Source organism: Daktulosphaira vitifoliae, unplaced genomic scaffold (genome assembly GCF_025091365.1).
Source record: "Daktulosphaira vitifoliae isolate Bord-2020 unplaced genomic scaffold, ASM2509136v1 Scaffold_3, whole genome shotgun sequence".
NCBI lineage: Eukaryota > Metazoa > Arthropoda > Insecta > Hemiptera > Phylloxeridae > Daktulosphaira > Daktulosphaira vitifoliae.
The window spans coordinates 38,918,065-38,937,628 of NW_026099574.1; the positions used below are offsets into that span (position 1 = coordinate 38,918,065).

The 19,564-nt window shown below is 25.0% G+C and overlaps 1 protein-coding gene across 4 annotated transcripts; it reads left to right on the forward strand.

The window, feature by feature from the left end:
- The first annotated feature begins 146 nt into the window (after positions 1-146).
- On the forward strand, positions 147-13,705 carry LOC126901471 (mitogen-activated protein kinase kinase kinase 15). Of its 4 annotated transcripts, XM_050677921.1 has the most exons (23): positions 147-315; positions 2,238-2,413; positions 2,499-2,693; positions 2,755-2,924; positions 2,991-3,159; positions 3,242-3,351; positions 3,415-3,698; positions 3,766-3,925; positions 4,149-4,308; positions 4,383-4,552; positions 5,690-5,873; positions 5,943-6,076; positions 6,140-6,267; positions 6,413-6,717; positions 6,797-7,032; positions 8,729-8,884; positions 9,783-9,872; positions 9,955-10,342; positions 10,420-10,525; positions 10,598-10,802; positions 12,307-12,538; positions 12,634-12,710; positions 13,373-13,704. In XM_050677921.1, the coding sequence occupies exons 1-23, from the start codon at positions 276-278 to the stop codon at positions 13,518-13,520; spliced, it is 4,023 nt and encodes a 1,340-aa protein (XP_050533878.1). In that variant the 5' UTR covers positions 147-275; the 3' UTR covers positions 13,521-13,704. The 4 variants fall into 4 exon arrangements, with proteins under 4 accessions (XP_050533878.1, XP_050533879.1, XP_050533881.1 ...); XM_050677922.1 differs by lacking the exon at positions 9,783-9,872 and having other exon boundaries at positions 13,373-13,705; XM_050677924.1 differs by lacking the exons at positions 12,634-12,710; positions 13,373-13,704 and adding an exon at positions 10,887-10,903 and having other exon boundaries at positions 12,307-12,429.
- The last annotated feature ends 5,859 nt before the right edge of the window (positions 13,706-19,564 follow it).

Sequence of the window (19,564 nt, forward strand, 5' to 3'; positions counted from 1 at the left end):
TCTGTCATTTGTTGATAAAATGTTATAATTGTAGTGTATCTTACAATAATAGTTATAGCTATGAAAAATCTATTTCTTAAACATTTGGCAACGCTGGAAACCTTGAGGCCTCCATTCTATCTTGCTATTATACACTGTGGTTATGATTTTTATCAATGCAATAACACAACATAACTTAATAAATATTAAAAAATTAATTTTTTCTATTATTATTTACTATTTAAAAGCTAAACATAGTTCTTTAAATTGAATGTGTCAATGAAAGAAACATCAAAATGTTTGGCTCTAGCGGTAAGCTGGATGTCGATTCTTCTGGTAAGATATAATAAGAATTATAATAAAAAATTGAATCGAAAAAAATTACATAATTTGAGTTACGAGTATAGTTAAGAGCTTGAATTGAATTATTGAGATTATTATCAATAATACGTAATTTTTTGAGTTAATTGAAATTTTTACTACTAATAAAAGTTCATGGTCATGAGCTGTTATTGTGGGCAAATAAATATTAAATAAAATAAATAATCTATTTTTATGCTAATATGTCTATAGTGTAAATTTTTTTTTTTGAATATGAAATTTAGGTAGTGCTGATAACATACACATTTAAAAAAAAAAAATATATTTAAGAATTTTGGTAACATCTAAGAGTAATAATTTAAGAGATTTATTAGGTAACCCTAAAGATAAGGTAGATGAAGGGGGGAAATCAGGCATTTATAAAATACAATGTGAAAGTTGTAATAAATGTTACGTAGGACAAACAAAAAGAAATATAGGGGTCAGGTTTAAAGAGCACTTAAGAAATATTAAAAATCAAGAAGTTGAGAAATCTCCAGTGGCTGAACATTTATTGACACATAATCACTCCATTAAAACCATAAAACTAATTAAAAACGTAAATAATTACAAAGAACTTAATATCAGAGAAGCAATAGAAATGTTTAAAAATAAAAACAATTTAATTAATTGGGATCTTGGCCCACTGAAAAATTCATTATTAAACTTGTGTAAACTGGCAAAATGTGATAATATTACTTAGTGATGACGTCACTAGGGGTATATAAGGGAGTTTTTTCTAGTCGGGGTGTCAGTATGTGTTTAGCGTTGATAATGGTAACATTGTTTCCGAAATACGTATCCGCGACTTTTCATTAATTTTTTGTGGCTTTGAGTTTAATATTTTTTAGTTTTTTAAATTAATAATATTTTTAATATAGTTTTAATTTTACTTAACATACACATTTGTTTTTTACTGAAAAGGGTAAAAGTAATGTGAGTCAATTTATTTTGTGAAACCTAAAAGATAGTTATGAAATATCTTAAGTGTTTTAAAATAGACTAAATTATAGTTATTTTATTATAAGAAATATAAATAATAATTAATACATGTTTTTTAGGTAATAATATTTTTGATTTCTTAAATAATAAAACTTTGCTTTAATTAATAGTTTTTTATATCAATAAACATCATTCTCTAATGTTTGGGAGCTATACCTCATACCCCTTCTAGTTGTGTCTATGATAATTTCAATATATAATATTAAATTTACATAATGTCCAATATGATGATATAACTTTAAGTTCTCTATGACAATCTCAATCTATAATTTCCACACTCCTATATGTCTCCTATACCTTTAAATATCGGTATTACAATAATATTCTTCCATTCTTTTGGTATTTTTCCTTCTAATAATATTTTATTAAAAAGATCCTTCAACCACCTTATACCAACACTACCTAATATTTTTCATACTTTTACTGGCACTTCATCTGGTCCTACTGATTTATTATTTTTCACTGATGCTACAGCCTCCCATACCTCTTTCTTATTACTTAAATCTACCATTGACACTACGAGTGAAGGTAGATCCGTACAAAGATTGGTAAAACAGCTACTGCACAAGTTATCCTGCTGTTGGTATCTAAAACTTTATTCTTTAGACTTACTCCATTTCTATTTACTTTATTTTCTCTCACCTGTTGTCCCCACGTACGTCCAAGATGGAACAATCCGCCTAAGTTTTGTTCAGGAATCCTCATACTTTTTGAACAAAATTTACGCTGGCTATTGATTTGGCGCAATCTCATTAGTTACCTCTTACGACTGGCGGAGGGGCCGTGGAAGTATTCTTATTCCCTACTCACATGTCCCAGTGAATAGGGGATATTCACAGTGTACAAATGCTATATGTACAAATGCTATATGTACCTACTTCATTAATAATTTTTAGGTGGAAGTCTTGCACATAGTATTAGTATTGGAAGTGATATTTCATATCGCACAAAAATGGATGTAGTATGTGTTATTGATGTGATTCAATCTTGTAATTTAGCAGATCGAAAGAGAGCATTAGAAGAAATAAAACAAGCATGCTCAATGGTTTGTGCCAATCTATTTATTGTAATGGTATGTCAACAATTTTTTTATTTAAAAAATAAATGAATCATAAAAATTTTAGGAATTGTACATCATCTAAAATATTTTATTTTAGTTTGAAAAATTAGATTTTGGTGGCACTACTGAGTTGGATACATTTTATAATGCTGACGTTGCTATTGTTGACTTATCCATGCAATTTCAACAGAGTTCATTATTCTATCATTTGGGAGTGCGTGAAAGTTTTGGAATGAAACAAAATATCATGTTATTTAATGATCTAGACACTGAAGTTACTTTAAGATTGAAAGTTTGTTATAACATATATTTTAATTTATTTTATACCGTATTTACTGACATAATTTTTATAGTTATCTTGTGGGGCATACACATTTATTTCTTACAAGTTAGCTGATTGTGGTACATGTCTTACTACAAATCCATCTTTTCAAGATGAAAATGGTTCTTCGACTTTTGAACCAAGATTACCAATTACTATAAAATTAAAAAAATTACTTCAAGATGTTGAAATTCAATCTAAGTAAAAATAATTTATTTAAAATGAGTTACTTAAGAAGTATTCTGAAGTTTTTATAAATCTTATTAGAGTTCACATTAAGGAAAAATTTTTATCTGACTTGCGAAAAGCTAGAGAAAACTACAGCGGGGAAGAATTATGCAACACTTTACATATTATGAGAAAGAGACTTGATGATCCCCATGTTCTTTCGGGTGATGTAGTGCTTAATATGCTTATTTCATTTAGAGATATACAGGTAATTTTGATTATATTAAACTAGTGAGAAAATCATATAGTTAATCGGAACACTTAAGTAATAATACTTCTGTTTAATTTAGGACTATGATGCTATGGTCCAACTTGTTGAAGATATTCAAACTATTCCAAACAAAAAAAATTATATACAAACTCCTGTTTTGCGTTTTTTATATCCGTTTGCCCTTAATAGGTATGCTTTGATATTTAGTTTTTAATAAATAATAAATTATTATCTTTTTTTGATTATCTTAAGACGTAACAAACCTGGTGATAGAGAAAAAGCCTTACAAGTAATTGAATTAGCTTTAGAAAAGAAGGAAAATCATATACCTGATATGGTTTGCCTTTGTGGTCGAATTTATAAAGATAAATTTGTTGAATCTTCATATAAGGATAAATCAGCCCTTCAAAATGCTATACATTGGTATCGTAAAGGATTTGAAGTACAACCTAATGAATATGCGGGAATTAATTTAGCCACATTATTAGTCATTGCTGGTAATGAATTTTCAAAATCGGAAGAACTGCAGCATATAGGTAATGTAACAAGTACTAAATTGGGTTTAATAATTTTGTTTTTAGTTATTTTATTTTACTTTATTAGGTATGGTTTTGAATAATTTAATTGGTAAAAAAGGCAGTTTATGGTCACTCAAAGAATATTGGGATGTTGCAACTTTTTTTGAAATAAGTGTATTAGCAGAAGATTACAGTAAAGCTATTCAAGCTGCTGAATGTATGTTTAAGTTAAAACCTCCAAACTGGTATGATATTTAATCAATATTAAAGTATTTTATAATAATGATTGTATTTTAATATTAAAACTCTTTTAAGGCTAATAATATTTTTAATTAAAAAATGTGACTGTATTACATTTAAAAAATACTATTTATATATAATATAAATAAATAGTATTTTTTTAAGATACACATATTATGTGTATCTTGCATTTTTTATTACTCTTATTTTTTAATCTAATTCCTTTAGGTATTTAAATTCAACAGTTGGGAATATTTTATTAATCAGTAGATTTCGCAAAAGAAATGAAGAGGTAGATTTTACAGCAGAAGAACAAATTTTTAGTTTTTGGATGGATTATTTTGTGGAGGCTACTAAAATTGAAATAGGAGATAGTATACGTTTTCCAGTGAGAAAAAAATTAATTTGTATAAAAATATGAAAAAAAATTTACCTAAATTGGTTTTTTTCTAATTTTTTTAGATATTAGTACTTGAACCATCTAAAGTATTTATGCCAAGTTATGTTAATGTTAATCTTGGTGCTGAAGAAAAGTCAATTCATGTTTGGAATTTATGTATGGAAAACATGCGAGGAAATTGTAAACAAGTACACGATTGGCTGTTTGTTGCTAATATGATAAGAGGTGTTAGGTAATTGTAATTTGAATCTTTTAATTATATAATAATACTCACAATTGAATTAATAATATACAAAGTTAGGTTTTACATATAAGAAATATTTGTTTTAAAAAAAAGTAATGTATTAAAACTTAAGGTTGTGTTTCATCCTATATTACAATTTCAAATTCAGTCTGAATTTGGTTTCATAAGCTTCTACTTATATAAAAGACTTTGAGTATAGGTAAAAGTATGATAAACATTTTTAGAGGGTTAAAATAGTCTATAGTAAAATAATCTACAGTGGGGCTTACATATAAAACTAATTCAAATTAGAAGGGCTATTAAAGCTGCTGGTTTTGAAACTTCTAGTTTGGTTATTAAATTAAAATAACTGGAAAAATATTTCATCCAAATAAGTGATAATTGTGATTTTGCTTTTCTGTTACTTCAGTGGTGTAAACACCACTGAATTAGACCCAAATGGACTACTTACCTTCCGACTAAAAAATTCCAAAAATATTTTCTATGAAATAATGCACTAAAAAGAATAAAATAATTCAGATTAGAATTAGAATACAATAAATTTATTTGTATAATACTATATAATTATAGTTATTTTTGTAGTCAATGCCAGCCTAGGTTAATAAACATATGATAATGAAGTAATGAAGTAGGAGTAGGTACACATTTAATTTTTATGCATGAGAAAAATGTAGTTAACTATTGATATTGACTGTCTCTGATACCTACATTTTCGAATATATATTTATTAAAAAATTGCTGCACCCCATACTGTTCAATGCCATGCGTCTGCTATCTTGTCAATTGTAAAATTAAATATGTACCTACTTTTACTTAGCTACTTTGTTAGTACACGTTTGTGAACTTGGGTTAACATTGACTTCAAAAATACATTAAATGTATATTATTATCCTAATAAATTTATTTTATTTTTTTAAGTGCATTTTAACATAGCAGATTTTTTTGAAGTCTTTTATTTTTGTAAAATGTTTTTTAATTTTTTTTTTCATGTTTTATTGTTTATCCATATATTTTGTTTATATATGAATGACTTTTGTTTGTATAAATTTATAATAAATGTAATAATTTAAAAAATAAAAAAACAAAAACTTTACACCATGTTAATACAAGTTATTTTACTTGCAGTTTGTATAAAAGAGATGAGCGTTGTTTATTCTTGTATGTCCATGAAAATTCTGATGACTTCCAAATGTTTTTTCCTTCATCACAATGTCGAGAAACATTTTATGATCTCATAATTACAATGACTGAAGGAGAAGAAGGAATGATGACAAATCTCGATTCTGATTCTTCAAGTGAACAAATAAAAGTAATTATACTATATTAGTAGTTAGATTATAGAGTGGTAGTAATAAATTTTAAAACCTTGAAATTTTAGTTTGAGTATGAACTAGATGATTCTGAAAAGAAAATAGTTCTTGGTAAAGGTACTTATGGTGTTGTATATGCAGCTCGTGATCTTAATACCCAAGTACGAATTGCTGTTAAAGAAATACCAGAAAAAAACCTTGGGTACTTACATTATTTTAAATCATAATTTACTGAATAATTTAAAAAGCAGATGTTATTATTTAGTGATGTTCAACCGCTTCATGAAGAAATTAAATTACATTCTCAATTGCGCCATAGAAACATTGTACAATATTTAGGTTCAATATCTGAGAATGGGTTTTTTAAAATATTTATGGAACAAGTTCCTGGAGGTAATTCTTTCTAGGTTGCTAGTTTTTCTTAGTCAATTATAATATATCATAAATACTTAATGTATTTGCAAATTATATAATTGTGTTATATAATTTTATAAAAATTAAACAAAATGATGAAATATTTATTTTATATTTTTGGTAGGAAGTTTATCTGCTCTTTTAAGATCAAAATGGGGGCCTTTGAAAGAAAATGAATCTACCATATCATTTTATACTAAACAGATTCTGGAAGGCCTAAAATATTTACATGATCAAAAAATAGTGCATCGTGATATAAAAGGTGATAATGTATTAGTCAATACTTATAGTGGTGTTGTGAAAATATCTGATTTTGGAACTTCGAAGCGTCTTGCTGGATTATGCCCTAGTACTGCTACATTTACTGGCACTTTACAGTATATGGCTCCTGAAGTTATTGATAAAGGTCAAAGAGGTTATGGAGCACCGGTTTGTGAATTAATTTAGATTTATTAGTTAGTTAATTAGATTAATTAATCTATAAAATTGCATGAAAACTATTATTTAGGCTGATATTTGGTCTTTGGGGTGTACAGTTGTTGAAATGGCTACAGGTAAACCACCATTCATAGAATTAGGATCACCTCAAGCAGCTGTGTTTAAAGTTGGTTATTACAAAATGCATCCAGAAATACCATCTGAACTTAGTGATAAAGCTAAAAACTTTATACTTCGTTGTTTTGGAGTAGATCCTGATCAGCGTGCAACAGCAACTGATTTACTAGAAGATCTATTCTTGTCTGAGTTTGTAAAATTTGTTACTTAATCCTTTTATTTTTAGAAATATTATGAAATACAATAAAACTTTGATAAGTCGAATTTCAAGGAAAATTTTTTTTTTTAAATTTATTTTAAGTTTTTGACTTGTTGTTTCAAGTTATCTAGGTTGCAGAAAAAACATCTGACTTCAAGAGTTTTAAAAATTTATCCATATTAGTGTAGTTTTTAGAATGTCAATTAATATAAATTTACTGTTATTCATATTATTTTTAATTTTTCTGCCTTTTATACAACTCCTTAAATTTTGAACTTGATATCTCTGCTTTACTTAAACTACTTAATTACACATTCTTCTACATCTAAAAATTCAGGGCTTCTCTTTCTCGTCTGATCAAGTAAAAAGTTCAATTCAGTTTTTATTTTTTATTATGGTAGACAATGTGCTAACTGGTATACTGAATTCTTGAGCAATGTCCTTCTTCTTTCCACCTTAGACTTCATCAAGCATCCTTTGTTTTTCATATTTAATTGACTGAACACACCAGACAATATCAAATATAGTAAAATATTAGCCGAATTAAACCAAAAGAAATAAGGATAATAAACACAACAAACATTTATATTATCATGTATAAAAAAAAATTAAAATTAAAATAAATGACTGTAAGAACCACAAATATCATAAAATATATTAATCATTTACTACAAATAAGTTTTTTGAGTTATTTATAGTTTTTTTTTGTTTTATCAAGGTTCGATTTATCAAAGTTCTATTGTTATTGTTTATTAATAACAAAATAAAATTTAACTAGTATTGAGATAAGGTTTTAAACGTAAATTGACAAAATATAAAATAAACAACTCAATTAATTACAATAAAATATGTAGTTTATACCCAAATGTTGGTAAGTCACAATAATAGGTTTATAGGATTTTTTATAAGCTTTTAGACTTTTTTAAGCTAAATCTGGATAAAATTTTTAAAAACCCATAAGAATCCAGACTGTTTTTTTGCAAGTTCATTTTAAGTATAAATATTGATTTAATCTTAAAAAATATTATTTTCATTAAAAATTAAAATTTTGCTTATTAATTTTTACTAAAGTAAATATTTAAAAACAAAAGTTGAAAATTCTCAACAATGTATCAAAGCTCAGGCAATATTTTAGCTTCTTTGCTTCAAAATAAATACATGTTAGAACCAATATATTAGTTATAATATGATATGTTTATTTTATTTTTTTTATGATTACCAATATAAAATATTATTGAAGCTGGATTCTCTCTACAAAAATCCAATAAAACTGTCTGGACAATAGATTGAAAAAATCTGATAAGTTATAAGGGTTTGGGTAAAATAGTCTTAAAAAAATGGGTTTCTACAAACCTTGTACACTTATGTACACTTAGATTTTAAAACAAAAAGTAGTATATTATATTTTAAGTGGTAATTATATGAGCAATAAACACTAACAATACCTCAAAACGTATTATATATTTTATATAATATTATATATATATTTTAATATATTTATTATTTATAATAATTATTTATAATCCATTTATATCAAATAGTACTTGCCTAGTAAAATATAAATAGTATCTTATTTATATTTTAAGTTTAGTTTAGTTTTATATTGTTTAATATATTTACTCATTAATAAATAATTGTTTTCAAAATTATGAAGCACTATTAATTTGTTTTTAACTGATATTGTAGAAAGAAGAAAACCTCTAGAGCATTAACCGCACCTCTTGAATTTAATCGTAGTATATCTGTTCCTTCAGAAAAGGGTTTGAAAACTAATCAAGTAACAATTGATCAAGAAAATATTACTGAAAATCAAATTAAGCAGAAATTACCCAGGGAAAACAGGTATTAAAAAAATTATTTATACATTTTTAATTTATTTATATTATAGTATAACATGAATAATCAACAGTTTTCAACAATTTTTGTGTTTACATCAATGTTGTTAAAAATAATTAATATTAATATTTCAAGGCTAAATTTGTTTAATGGTTAAGGTTTTGAGCATGTTTTAATTTTCTAATATTTAAAAGAAATCATTTTTAAATATTAATTTCATATTTATCAGTGTTGAAAGGAAATTTGTTTGTTTTTTTAACTTCAGTACCTATTATAATACGTGAATTTGTGTTTAACATTCTTAATTTGAGTGTATGAAAAAGATTAAACATTTACAAGTAGCTTAATAAATACACTTTTTTAAATAAGCATTAAACATAAAGTTGAATATAAAGCAATTATATATATTTTAATCTTGCATACTTTTCTAGAAGGTAAATTAGATATATGGTTAACTAGGCTTGTTCTAAAGATTTAACAACACAAATATAATTTGTGACTTTCTTAAAATAATATAAATCTTGGCATCTAAATGTGTTTTAAAATAAAACAAAACATATATTGAAAATCTAAATTACAAAAAAATGTAATAATTATTAAGATTTTGATGGCAAATGCTTAGATTTTGTTCTTAAAACTTATTATATTCTTAATTATAATAAAATTTATTAAATTATTTTTAAATACTTTTAAACTACTGATTAAAAATTATTGATTCAAAACTTTATTTATCTTATTTGTTTGGTTAAATACGCTATATCTTCAGCATCTGCATTAAGTTTAAACTGACAACATAAATTTTGCATTATAACGTTGCTAATGACAAATGCAAAAATGCTTCAGATTTATGCTACTAATGTGTTACTTAGTGAGGGCGCTTACATTGGAGTGTGTTTGTACACAGCTGGTTAACAAAATCCCAACCTGAAACAACAAAACGAAACCAGTTCCTTTCTCCTATCAGCTTACCAAACATGCTGCACCCTCACGACAGGTATTTGTCTAATGATTTGAAAAATTTTTACAATGTCTTTAATATAAATAGTATAATTCAATATTTTAAATAATGATTTTAGTTTTGACATATACAAAGGTCATAGACGACAGTCTTCAGGAACTATGGTATCACCAGAGATTGATATGGGTACAGCTGGCAGTTCAGAACATGATGGTTTTTACATGTTAAAAAAAGATTCTCAACGTAGGACTACGTTGGCTCGGGTGTTGGCTCATGATCATTTAACTTTGTGTAAAATTTGGATGTCATATATTCGTCGTGAGTTTGGTAAATCTATGCTGGAAGATGAACATTTAGAATTGCTGATGAAAGGACTGCGGGACTACATTACAGACCAAAATAGAGACATTGTTGAAAAGGCTATTTACAACTTAAAAGAACAATTAAATTTTGATTCAAATGCTGTTCATCAATTAAATTTTTCATTGTATTTGTTTCAAGAAGCGGTATACATTTCTTCTGATTTTTTTAAAATAAATAATTGTTCTATGATCATTAATTTTTACTAAATATTATTTTTAAGGCAAAATCTGTCCTGAGACTTCATAATATTAAACCTCATTGGATGTTTGCTCTTGATAATTTAGTACATAATGCAGTGCAAGCGGCTATTAGTGTTTTGACACCTGGTAATTATTTATTTGAAATAATAAGCATTACATGTCTGTCATATATTATATAATTAAATGTATTCATTCTAGAATTGGAAGAGAATATTCCAGGAAAAGATATAAAGCCTGATGGTAGTATATTTTCTGTGACGGATGATACAAAAAATAGTTCTCCGTCATTTAGCTCATCAGTTAGATCTCATAAAACAGATGATAGTTTTTTAGATGGGTCAATAACAAAAAACAAACATGAACTTCAAAAACGTTTGTTAATGCTACAAGTAGAAAATCATAGGTGTTTATTTTTTTTTAAATATTATGTTTTATATTGACATTGTGAAATCTTGAAAAATAACTAGTATAATTGTTTTTTACCTAGCTAACGTGGGTATAGAGGTTTGTATATTAGTTTATGAATTTTGGATTATAAATCTAAACTTTTAGGTATGTATGACAAATTTTGGTGGCTGATGTGTTATATATATCTTTTTTCTATAAAAAGATTTATGTAATTTTTTCAAAATTACCCTGTCGTTATCTGAGAATAAAAAGGTTCAAATACGTGACAAATTATCTTTCAGTAGACTGTTAAAAAAAAAAAAAATTACCATACAGTTTTGTGGAATTTTTAATTTTTAATTTACATTTACTATAAAATAAGTAAAGAGCTTAAAAGATGTGTAATTACTTTTTAGTATATTTATTAAAAATAATTTTTTTTTTCGACAATATTATATATGAATCTTTTAATTCTGAGGTGGCATTTTATAGTTTGGTCACGATCATAATTTACTTCAGTACAAAGGTATTGGGATTTGATACAGTTCTGTCTAAATACAGGTATTCCCATTTTCTCTGACACACGTTTTAGTGTTAATAAGAGAGATTATTATTAAATTTTTATTTGACTTATAAATATTAATGTAAAAATCTTTCGTAGTATATTTTGAATTTTTTTGCATTTTAAAAGACATATTTTAAATGAAAAAATAAAAAATTTGACTTTACAATTAGTTGTTCTCTAAATAGCATTTTAGAAAAATATGCTTATGTGTCATATAATTAATATTAAATTGAAATAGATATTTTGTCATTCTGAAATTATTGCATTTTGGAATTATGACCTTTTTACCCTCTCCCTAACTAATATTCTAATCCTACAATTTATTAACTTTTGATTATGAATTAAATTTTTGTTTTTTAGTTCTCTGATTTTGAAATTTTAAATAAATTAATTTCATTTAATTAGTTATAATTCTCTACTATTTTACATTAGTTAAAATATTCTAGAACATAAAATCCTATGAATGGAACAAAAATTTGAATAATTTTATTTTACTGAATATTATCATCATACAAGAAATGACCTAGTGATATTGATTTTTGTATTTTTTTCAAGTTTTAGAGAATTAAAAAAATAATAAATAAATAAATCGATTTCTACTCTTATAAAAATTTTATAGTTCAATAGTTAAATATAAATGTTTAATCTTAAGTTATTATTATATAAAATAAATAGAAAGATTATCACTTGAACATAATTTCCTATCTTACCTAAGATAATGTTAACATTAAAATTAATAAGTAATGTTAGATTGAGTTATTTTTAAGCCTGAAAGGTGTTTCATATAATAGGATTTTTCCTATTTAAACTTTTCTTTCAATGATAAAATCTTATCTTAATAATCTAAAATTAGATCTCTGAGAAACTTCCTTATGTTACCTTTATAATTCTTTAAATTAAAATTGTATCTTGTTTTTGTTGTTTTTAAACTATTTTAAGAAAAAATAATAAATAGATTAATGGAAGAAGTGTTGGATCATCAGAAATCATATAATACTTTACTCAAAAAAACTCTGGAGGACCAAAAAAATCAAATAACTTTACTAAAATCAATTGCTCAACAAAATGTTACAGTCACTGACTCTTGTAGAATCTCAATTAGTTTAAGTGATGAAACTGATCAAGATAGTAAAGATCTCATAAAATGGCTTCATAATATTGGAATAGATGAAAGTTCTATTAAAAGAGTAAGTTTGAAAAATCTTTTAAAAGATTATAGCACATCTTTTGTTGTAAATATAGATTATGTAAATTAGTATTTAAACAACATCATTATTTCCAGATTATATATGAACAGTTTACTTTTGATAACATTTTGGTAGATGTTTCCAGAGAGGATTTGAGAAGTCTTGGTCTTAAGTAAGAAAAAATAATTTTTATTAATCAAATTAATAATATAATATTAAACTCACAAAAATTAGTATAAATGAATTTTAGTAAAAAAATAATATCCTTGAGTATCAAAAATATGTATGTCAAGGCATATTTTAACATGTAGTCATTAAATGATGTGTCTCATTTAAAATTAAATTAATTGGTCTCTTTTAGGTGAATCATATCAATCTTACTTTTAAACATTATTGGAATCCATTCAACTTCATGATTAAAGAAAACTAGTTTTATATAAAGCTTTTAGATATTTAAATAAAATAAATGATAAATTATAATTTTCTAAGGACGGCTAAAAACCAAAAAAAAAACCTTTTTTCTACTTTCTTCCCAGAGACAATGCTACTTACGTAATTCCTCAGTGATTGTATCTAGTAATGTATAAAGTTTTTTAAATTCTGGGGTAGATAAATACTTGATATGTCTTGAAAATATTGCTCATTAGTGACATCCAGTGAAAATTCCTTAAGACATGTTCTGATGTATACAAAGTATTTAAATATTACTCTATTAAGTATGAGATTTTTGGATTAATTCCATATTTTTTATGCAATTATTTGTTAGCTCATATATTAAAATAAATATATTTTATTTGAAAATGTTAGCATAAAAACTTTTGTTAATTTATTTAGACGAGGTATTGAGCTGAGGCTATGGAAAGAAATAGAACGACATAGGATGTTAAATAGGACATCATCAAGTGCTGAAATTGTATCAACTAGTTCAGAAGGATTAATACAACATATAAGTAATCATATTAATAATAACTATATAGATTAGTTACCATTTATAAACTTTAGTTAATTGTTATTGTGAAATTAATTTTTTATCAAGTGCAATAACAATGTTTTTAATAATTTATTATATTAATAAAATTAATTAAATTATTTCCTTAACTCATATTTGTAAAAAATAAGTATTTTTCCTATATAAACTTATGATTAAATTATTTTTCTGCAAATTTTAATAAAGACTGTGATAAATGTTTTATTTGTCTCAATGTCTATTTTTAATAATTGTTATATATATTTTATAATTTTTTTTTTTGTTATTAAAAATAAATTTTGTAAAACATTAAAAATGAAAATCAATAACATTTAACATTTGTTTTATTTTATTTATATGGTTTAGTTCAAAAATTGTATATCAATGTAACTAAATTGTTTATAGTTAAAAAATAAACATTGAAATTTCAATTTAAACTTTTATATGGAAGTATTATAATTATTATGCTAGCAAAATAGTAAATGCAGATAGTAAATTATTCTAATTTTTTTATTATTAGAGCTGTAAAGTTCATTTTTATTATATTTGTGAAAAAGAATAAATTATACTTAAAATTTATTGCTATTTTTATAATAATATTTACAACAAGGATATTGTTTTATTTCTTCTAATGCTCTCTTTCGATCTGCTAAATTACAAGATTGAATCACATCAATAACACATACTACATCCATTTTTGTGCGATATGAAATATCACTTCCAATACTAATACTATGTGCAAGACTTCCACCTAAAAATTATTAATGAAGTAGGTACATATAGCATTTGTACATATAGCATTTGTACACTGTGAATATCCCCTATTCACTGGGACATGTGAGTAGGGAATAAGAATACTTCCACGGCCCCTCCGCCAGTCGTAAGAGGTAACTAATGAGATTGCGCCAAATCAATAGCCAGCGTAAATTTTGTTCAAAAAGTATGAGGATTCCTGAACAAAACTTAGGCGGATTGTTCCATCTTGGACGTACGTGGGGACAACAGGTGAGAGAAAATAAAGTAAATAGAAATGGAGTAAGTCTAAAGAATAAAGTTTTAGATACCAACAGCAGGATAACTTGTGCAGTAGCTGTTTTACCAATCTTTGTACGGATCTACCTTCACTCGTAGTGTCAATGGTAGATTTAAGTAATAAGAAAGAGGTATGGGAGGCTGTAGCATCAGTGAAAAATAATAAATCAGTAGGACCAGATGAAGTGCCAGTAAAAGTATGAAAAATATTAGGTAGTGTTGGTATAAGGTGGTTGAAGGATCTTTTTAATAAAATATTATTAGAAGGAAAAATACCAAAAGAATGGAAGAATATTATTGTAATACCGATATTTAAAGGTATAGGAGACATATAGGAGTGTGGAAATTATAGATTGAGATTGTCATAGAGAACTTAAAGTTATATCATCATATTGGACATTATGTAAATTTAATATTATATATTGAAATTATCATAGATACAACTAGAGTAGTGTCTTGATGAATTGGGAGAGATTGGTTTTTAGCGTATTTTGTCCATTCTCTATGGCCAACTGATTTACGGCGTGTAGCAGGTGGAAAGATGTTGCGCAAGACGGGAAGCAGCTGTTTGGGTGTTGATTTTACTGTACTAGAAATTATACTCATAGAGTGGTTGAGCTGGGCGTCATCTATAGCGGCAATTAGCTCATGAGTTATAGTATGAAAAATTTGGAAAAAGTAATAGATAAGAAAATAAGAAATGAGACATTGGTACCTAAATATTAGTTTGGATTTATGCCTGGTAAGTCAATAATGGAGCCATTATTATATTTTATTGTTATTTTGTATGAGACAACTAATAGAAAAGTATAGGGAAAAGAAGAAAAAGCTGTGTATGGTATTAATAGACTTGGAGAAAGCGTATGATAGAGTATCGAAAGAGATTTTAAAGTGATCATTAATGAGAAAAGGTGTCCCGAAAAGGTTGGATTAATATAATATTAATTATACATTAATATAATAGAGGTTATGTATGATGGTACTTGTACTAGGGTAAAAAGTGTGGGAGAAGTAACAGAAAGTTTTAGGGTAAGAGTAGAAGTATACCAAGGTTCTGCTTTAAGCCCTTACTTATTTTCTATAGTGATGTATGAAATTACTAGAGAAATACCAGGAGAGGTGCCGTGGTGTATGTTGATTGCTGAAGTTTAGGGTGGCCAAGTATTTAGGATTAAGGCGAGGTTAAACAAGAAGGTATATATACAATGTATATATGTATATTATACATATATACATTTTATTGAAATTTATTCTCCTTATTTAAAATTATTATTACTTACATTCATCAATAACATGAAATTAATTACTTTATTTATTAGCTATATATGTAAGTTACTAGAATAAACACAATCACATTTTTATAAAAAATATCATAATTTAAAATAGTGAAATAAAATTAATTTTTATATTTATATTTAAGAAGGATAAAAATCAGTTCAGTTTATTTGTTAGATATGTAGGACACGTTTAGTGTATTTTACATTTATACAGTAAAAGTAACAATATTTTGAAAATAAATTAAAGCAGAGTTATAAATACATTTTAATATTCTAATGAAGAAAAAAAATAGTTTATAAGTTATATCATATTAGACATTATGTAAATTTAAACTTATATATTAGGATTATCATTATATTGTTAAATTAAGTTTTCTATTGTCACAAATAAGAGTTTAAGATTTATTATTCATTTTAGTTTTTTGACCTTTTTTTATATCTAATATTTTAGGAATCAGTTTTAAATTTTCTAAAATACCAACTGTTAAATTTGTGACTGTTTATCACGTTTTCAGTGAGGTATTTTCAAGTTTATCAGATTGCTTTGGGTGTATCAAAAGCATCCCTAATCTATAAAGATTCTAAAAAACTTTAATAATTATCAAAACTGTTGAATAAATTGTGCAAAATAACTTCTTTATTTCTTGATAGATTTAAAGTACAGTAATTCATAGATATTATAAGTTTAGACAAGGCTGTGTTGTTAAATAAGGTATAAATGAAACATTTATTCTAAACGGCGTTAATATTAATTTTCTTCTTTCCAGTTTAATTAATATACAAAATTTTAAATCATAACGTTAATTATTTGAATGTATTAAATCTATTTATAAATTGCTTTATTAAAATAAGTATAAGATTTGATTATCGCACCTCTTTCAAATTTGAATGAACATAATTGGGTTTTAAAAGTCAAATTTAAATTTGATTTTTAATTAACAAAAACATTAATATTTCATGAATATTATTTAATTATAATAAATAAATATTTAATAAAAATTTAGTATTAGCTAGTATTATGGCCGACCCCAAGTAGTTGGGATTAAGGCGAGGAAGAAGAAGAATTAAGTATTAGCTGTGATGCGAAGCTGAGAAGGTATTAATTTCACTATGATGTGTCTTTTTTTATCACTGTGAGAAGGAATTTTTTATTCAAATTAAAATATTTTACTATATGGTTTTTTTTTGTGTCTGTTATTAATTTTTTTCAGCTCTCACTTGACAAATTTTTTTAATGATACATCAAATGATCACAACCTGTACCTATGTTAAGATATTACCCACAAAAATTGAAAAAATTTCCTTTTTATCAAATAAAAAGTTGTATAATCAAACTTTTACAAACTGACGATTAAAATCGTTCATTTCTAATGTTTTTAATGTATAAATTGATGAATTATATTTGATATGACATGTTTCAACTACAAAATTGAATAATCATAGTTATTAATTTCTACCTCTATTTGGTGTTTCATTTCCAGTCTGTAATATTCAACAAAATTTTTTAATTCGTATATGGAAAAAAAATTGTATGATTACTATTAACAGTAAATTTATAAAAAGCCCAAAATGTTGTTAAAATTACTGATTATATTTATTTTATTTATATCGTAATAAATCATTTCAATAGAAATACTAATCATTTCTAAGTAACTCTTAGTATTTAAATAGATGCTATAATTGAAATATTCATAACAATATTTCGTATAGCATATTTTATAGTTCATAATTAATTAGAAATAATATCAAAAATTAGAGGTAATAGAAAATATCTAATTGAAAATTTAAAATCAGCGCGAAAAATCGACCAATAAATGTATATTTTTGACTCTGATCAAAATTCATTGTAGACCATTTATTCATAATTAACTAAAAGTTATTTTTTGAAAAGTTTTGTATCAAGCCTTTTAATTTTGATACACGTTTGCCATAAAAGTAATCACTACTTTACAATTTCTCCATAAAAATTACAATACTAAATTATTCAATATCAATTTCATACTATATTTAATTGCTAAAATAATCAATTATTCTTATATTACACTTATAAATGAAAGAATTACTAATCAGAAACAATGAAGGAATTAGTGATTAATTTTGATATAATTCACCAATTTCTTAAATTTAAAAACTATGTACAGATTTGCATCGAATCGTTTCTTATGATAATGATTTTAATCACTGTCAGATATCATTTAAACTTATCCTAACTATGCCATATCCACACTGTGCTACAGTTTTTTTCTTTTAAAGATGAAGTATCTGAAAGTTTAATTCCTTAGTGTCATAGTTGCCACGTTTACAATGTGTTATCTTGTAGCTTCGATGCAAAGCTAAGAAGGTATTAATTTTACTATGTGTTTTTTTTATTTGTCTGTAAACGCTCAATCTCAGCTTTCACTGGACTAATTTTTATGAACAATACGTCAAAAGATCACATATTGTATTTAGTCAAAGAAATAACCCTCAAAAATTCCCTCGTTCCTCGTAAATGAGGGAAATCCCCAAAAAATTGCAATTTTTAAAATCCTTAAATTTTGATATTTTTTATTTCTGTAATTATGCTTTTTTGCTTTACTTTCCTAGTCCGTCTATATTGAACTACTTGGCGTCTATTTGAGGGGTTGAGCGAAACAGTGGCCTATTCCACTAAACAGTTAATTTGTGTATTACATCTTTTAAAATTCTTACAATTCTATAAAATGTTTAATGAAACAACATAAATAGTGTTGCAATCTATTGTAAAATTAAAAAAACAAAAATAGGCCGTTGTTGCATTCAAATATTTTTTATAGTAAACAAAATTATCTCATCAACTCAATTTTTAACATTTTGAGGGTTAGGCTACTATCGCGTTCAACCGCTCATTTTATTGTCTCAGACTTTAAACTTTGAAACGGAATAAAATCAATTTAAATAATTGGCAATTCTTAATTTTTTTGGTAATTGGTCTTGTGGCGAAGTTCCTTGATGTGTTTGTGAGAAGAAAATTGGTTTTTGTTTAGGATATCATAAAATAAATTATTTACATTGTTTTATAATATATCAACTAGTTAATTTATCAAATTTGTTGTTTAAAAGTTAAATATTTTTCTTTCTATAAATTATAATAAATAACACAGTAATGTTTATAGTTAATTTTTTATAAAATACAAAATGTATATTCGTAAGGCTTGGTGTGTTGATTTTGTTCTATTGTCGATTAAAATAAAAAATTGCAAAAAATGTATTTTTCGAGTAGATGTTAATTACAACCCATTCCAATTAACTGAAATAAATTGTGTTTGATAAATTACATAAAAAAAATCTGTATTGTTATAATTGTTTAAAACTTTCCACTAAAAAGCCTATATGGTTATAACATTTTATATAAATTTCACTTTTTCAGAAAATATTCAATACTTCTAATATATTTTTATGCCACTGTGATTTTAACAAGTTAAAATAATTAATTGGAATAATCATAAAATCAAATTGTTTTGTTTTATTTAACTTCTGAAAACAAATAAACATAGAAGAATTAACAGGGTACTTTTTAACCTTAAATTATTATTTATATATGTATAAAATAATTTTTGATGGTCACACAATAGAAAAAGTTACATACATTTTTCAAATAGGGGTTTTGTATTATTGTTTTAATAGTCCGCTAATAATATTTATAAATATTATAATATTAATAATTTACTTTTCATTCATAGTCTTTGTAAGAATAAATTAACAGTCTTATAATATAAGATTAGTGATATT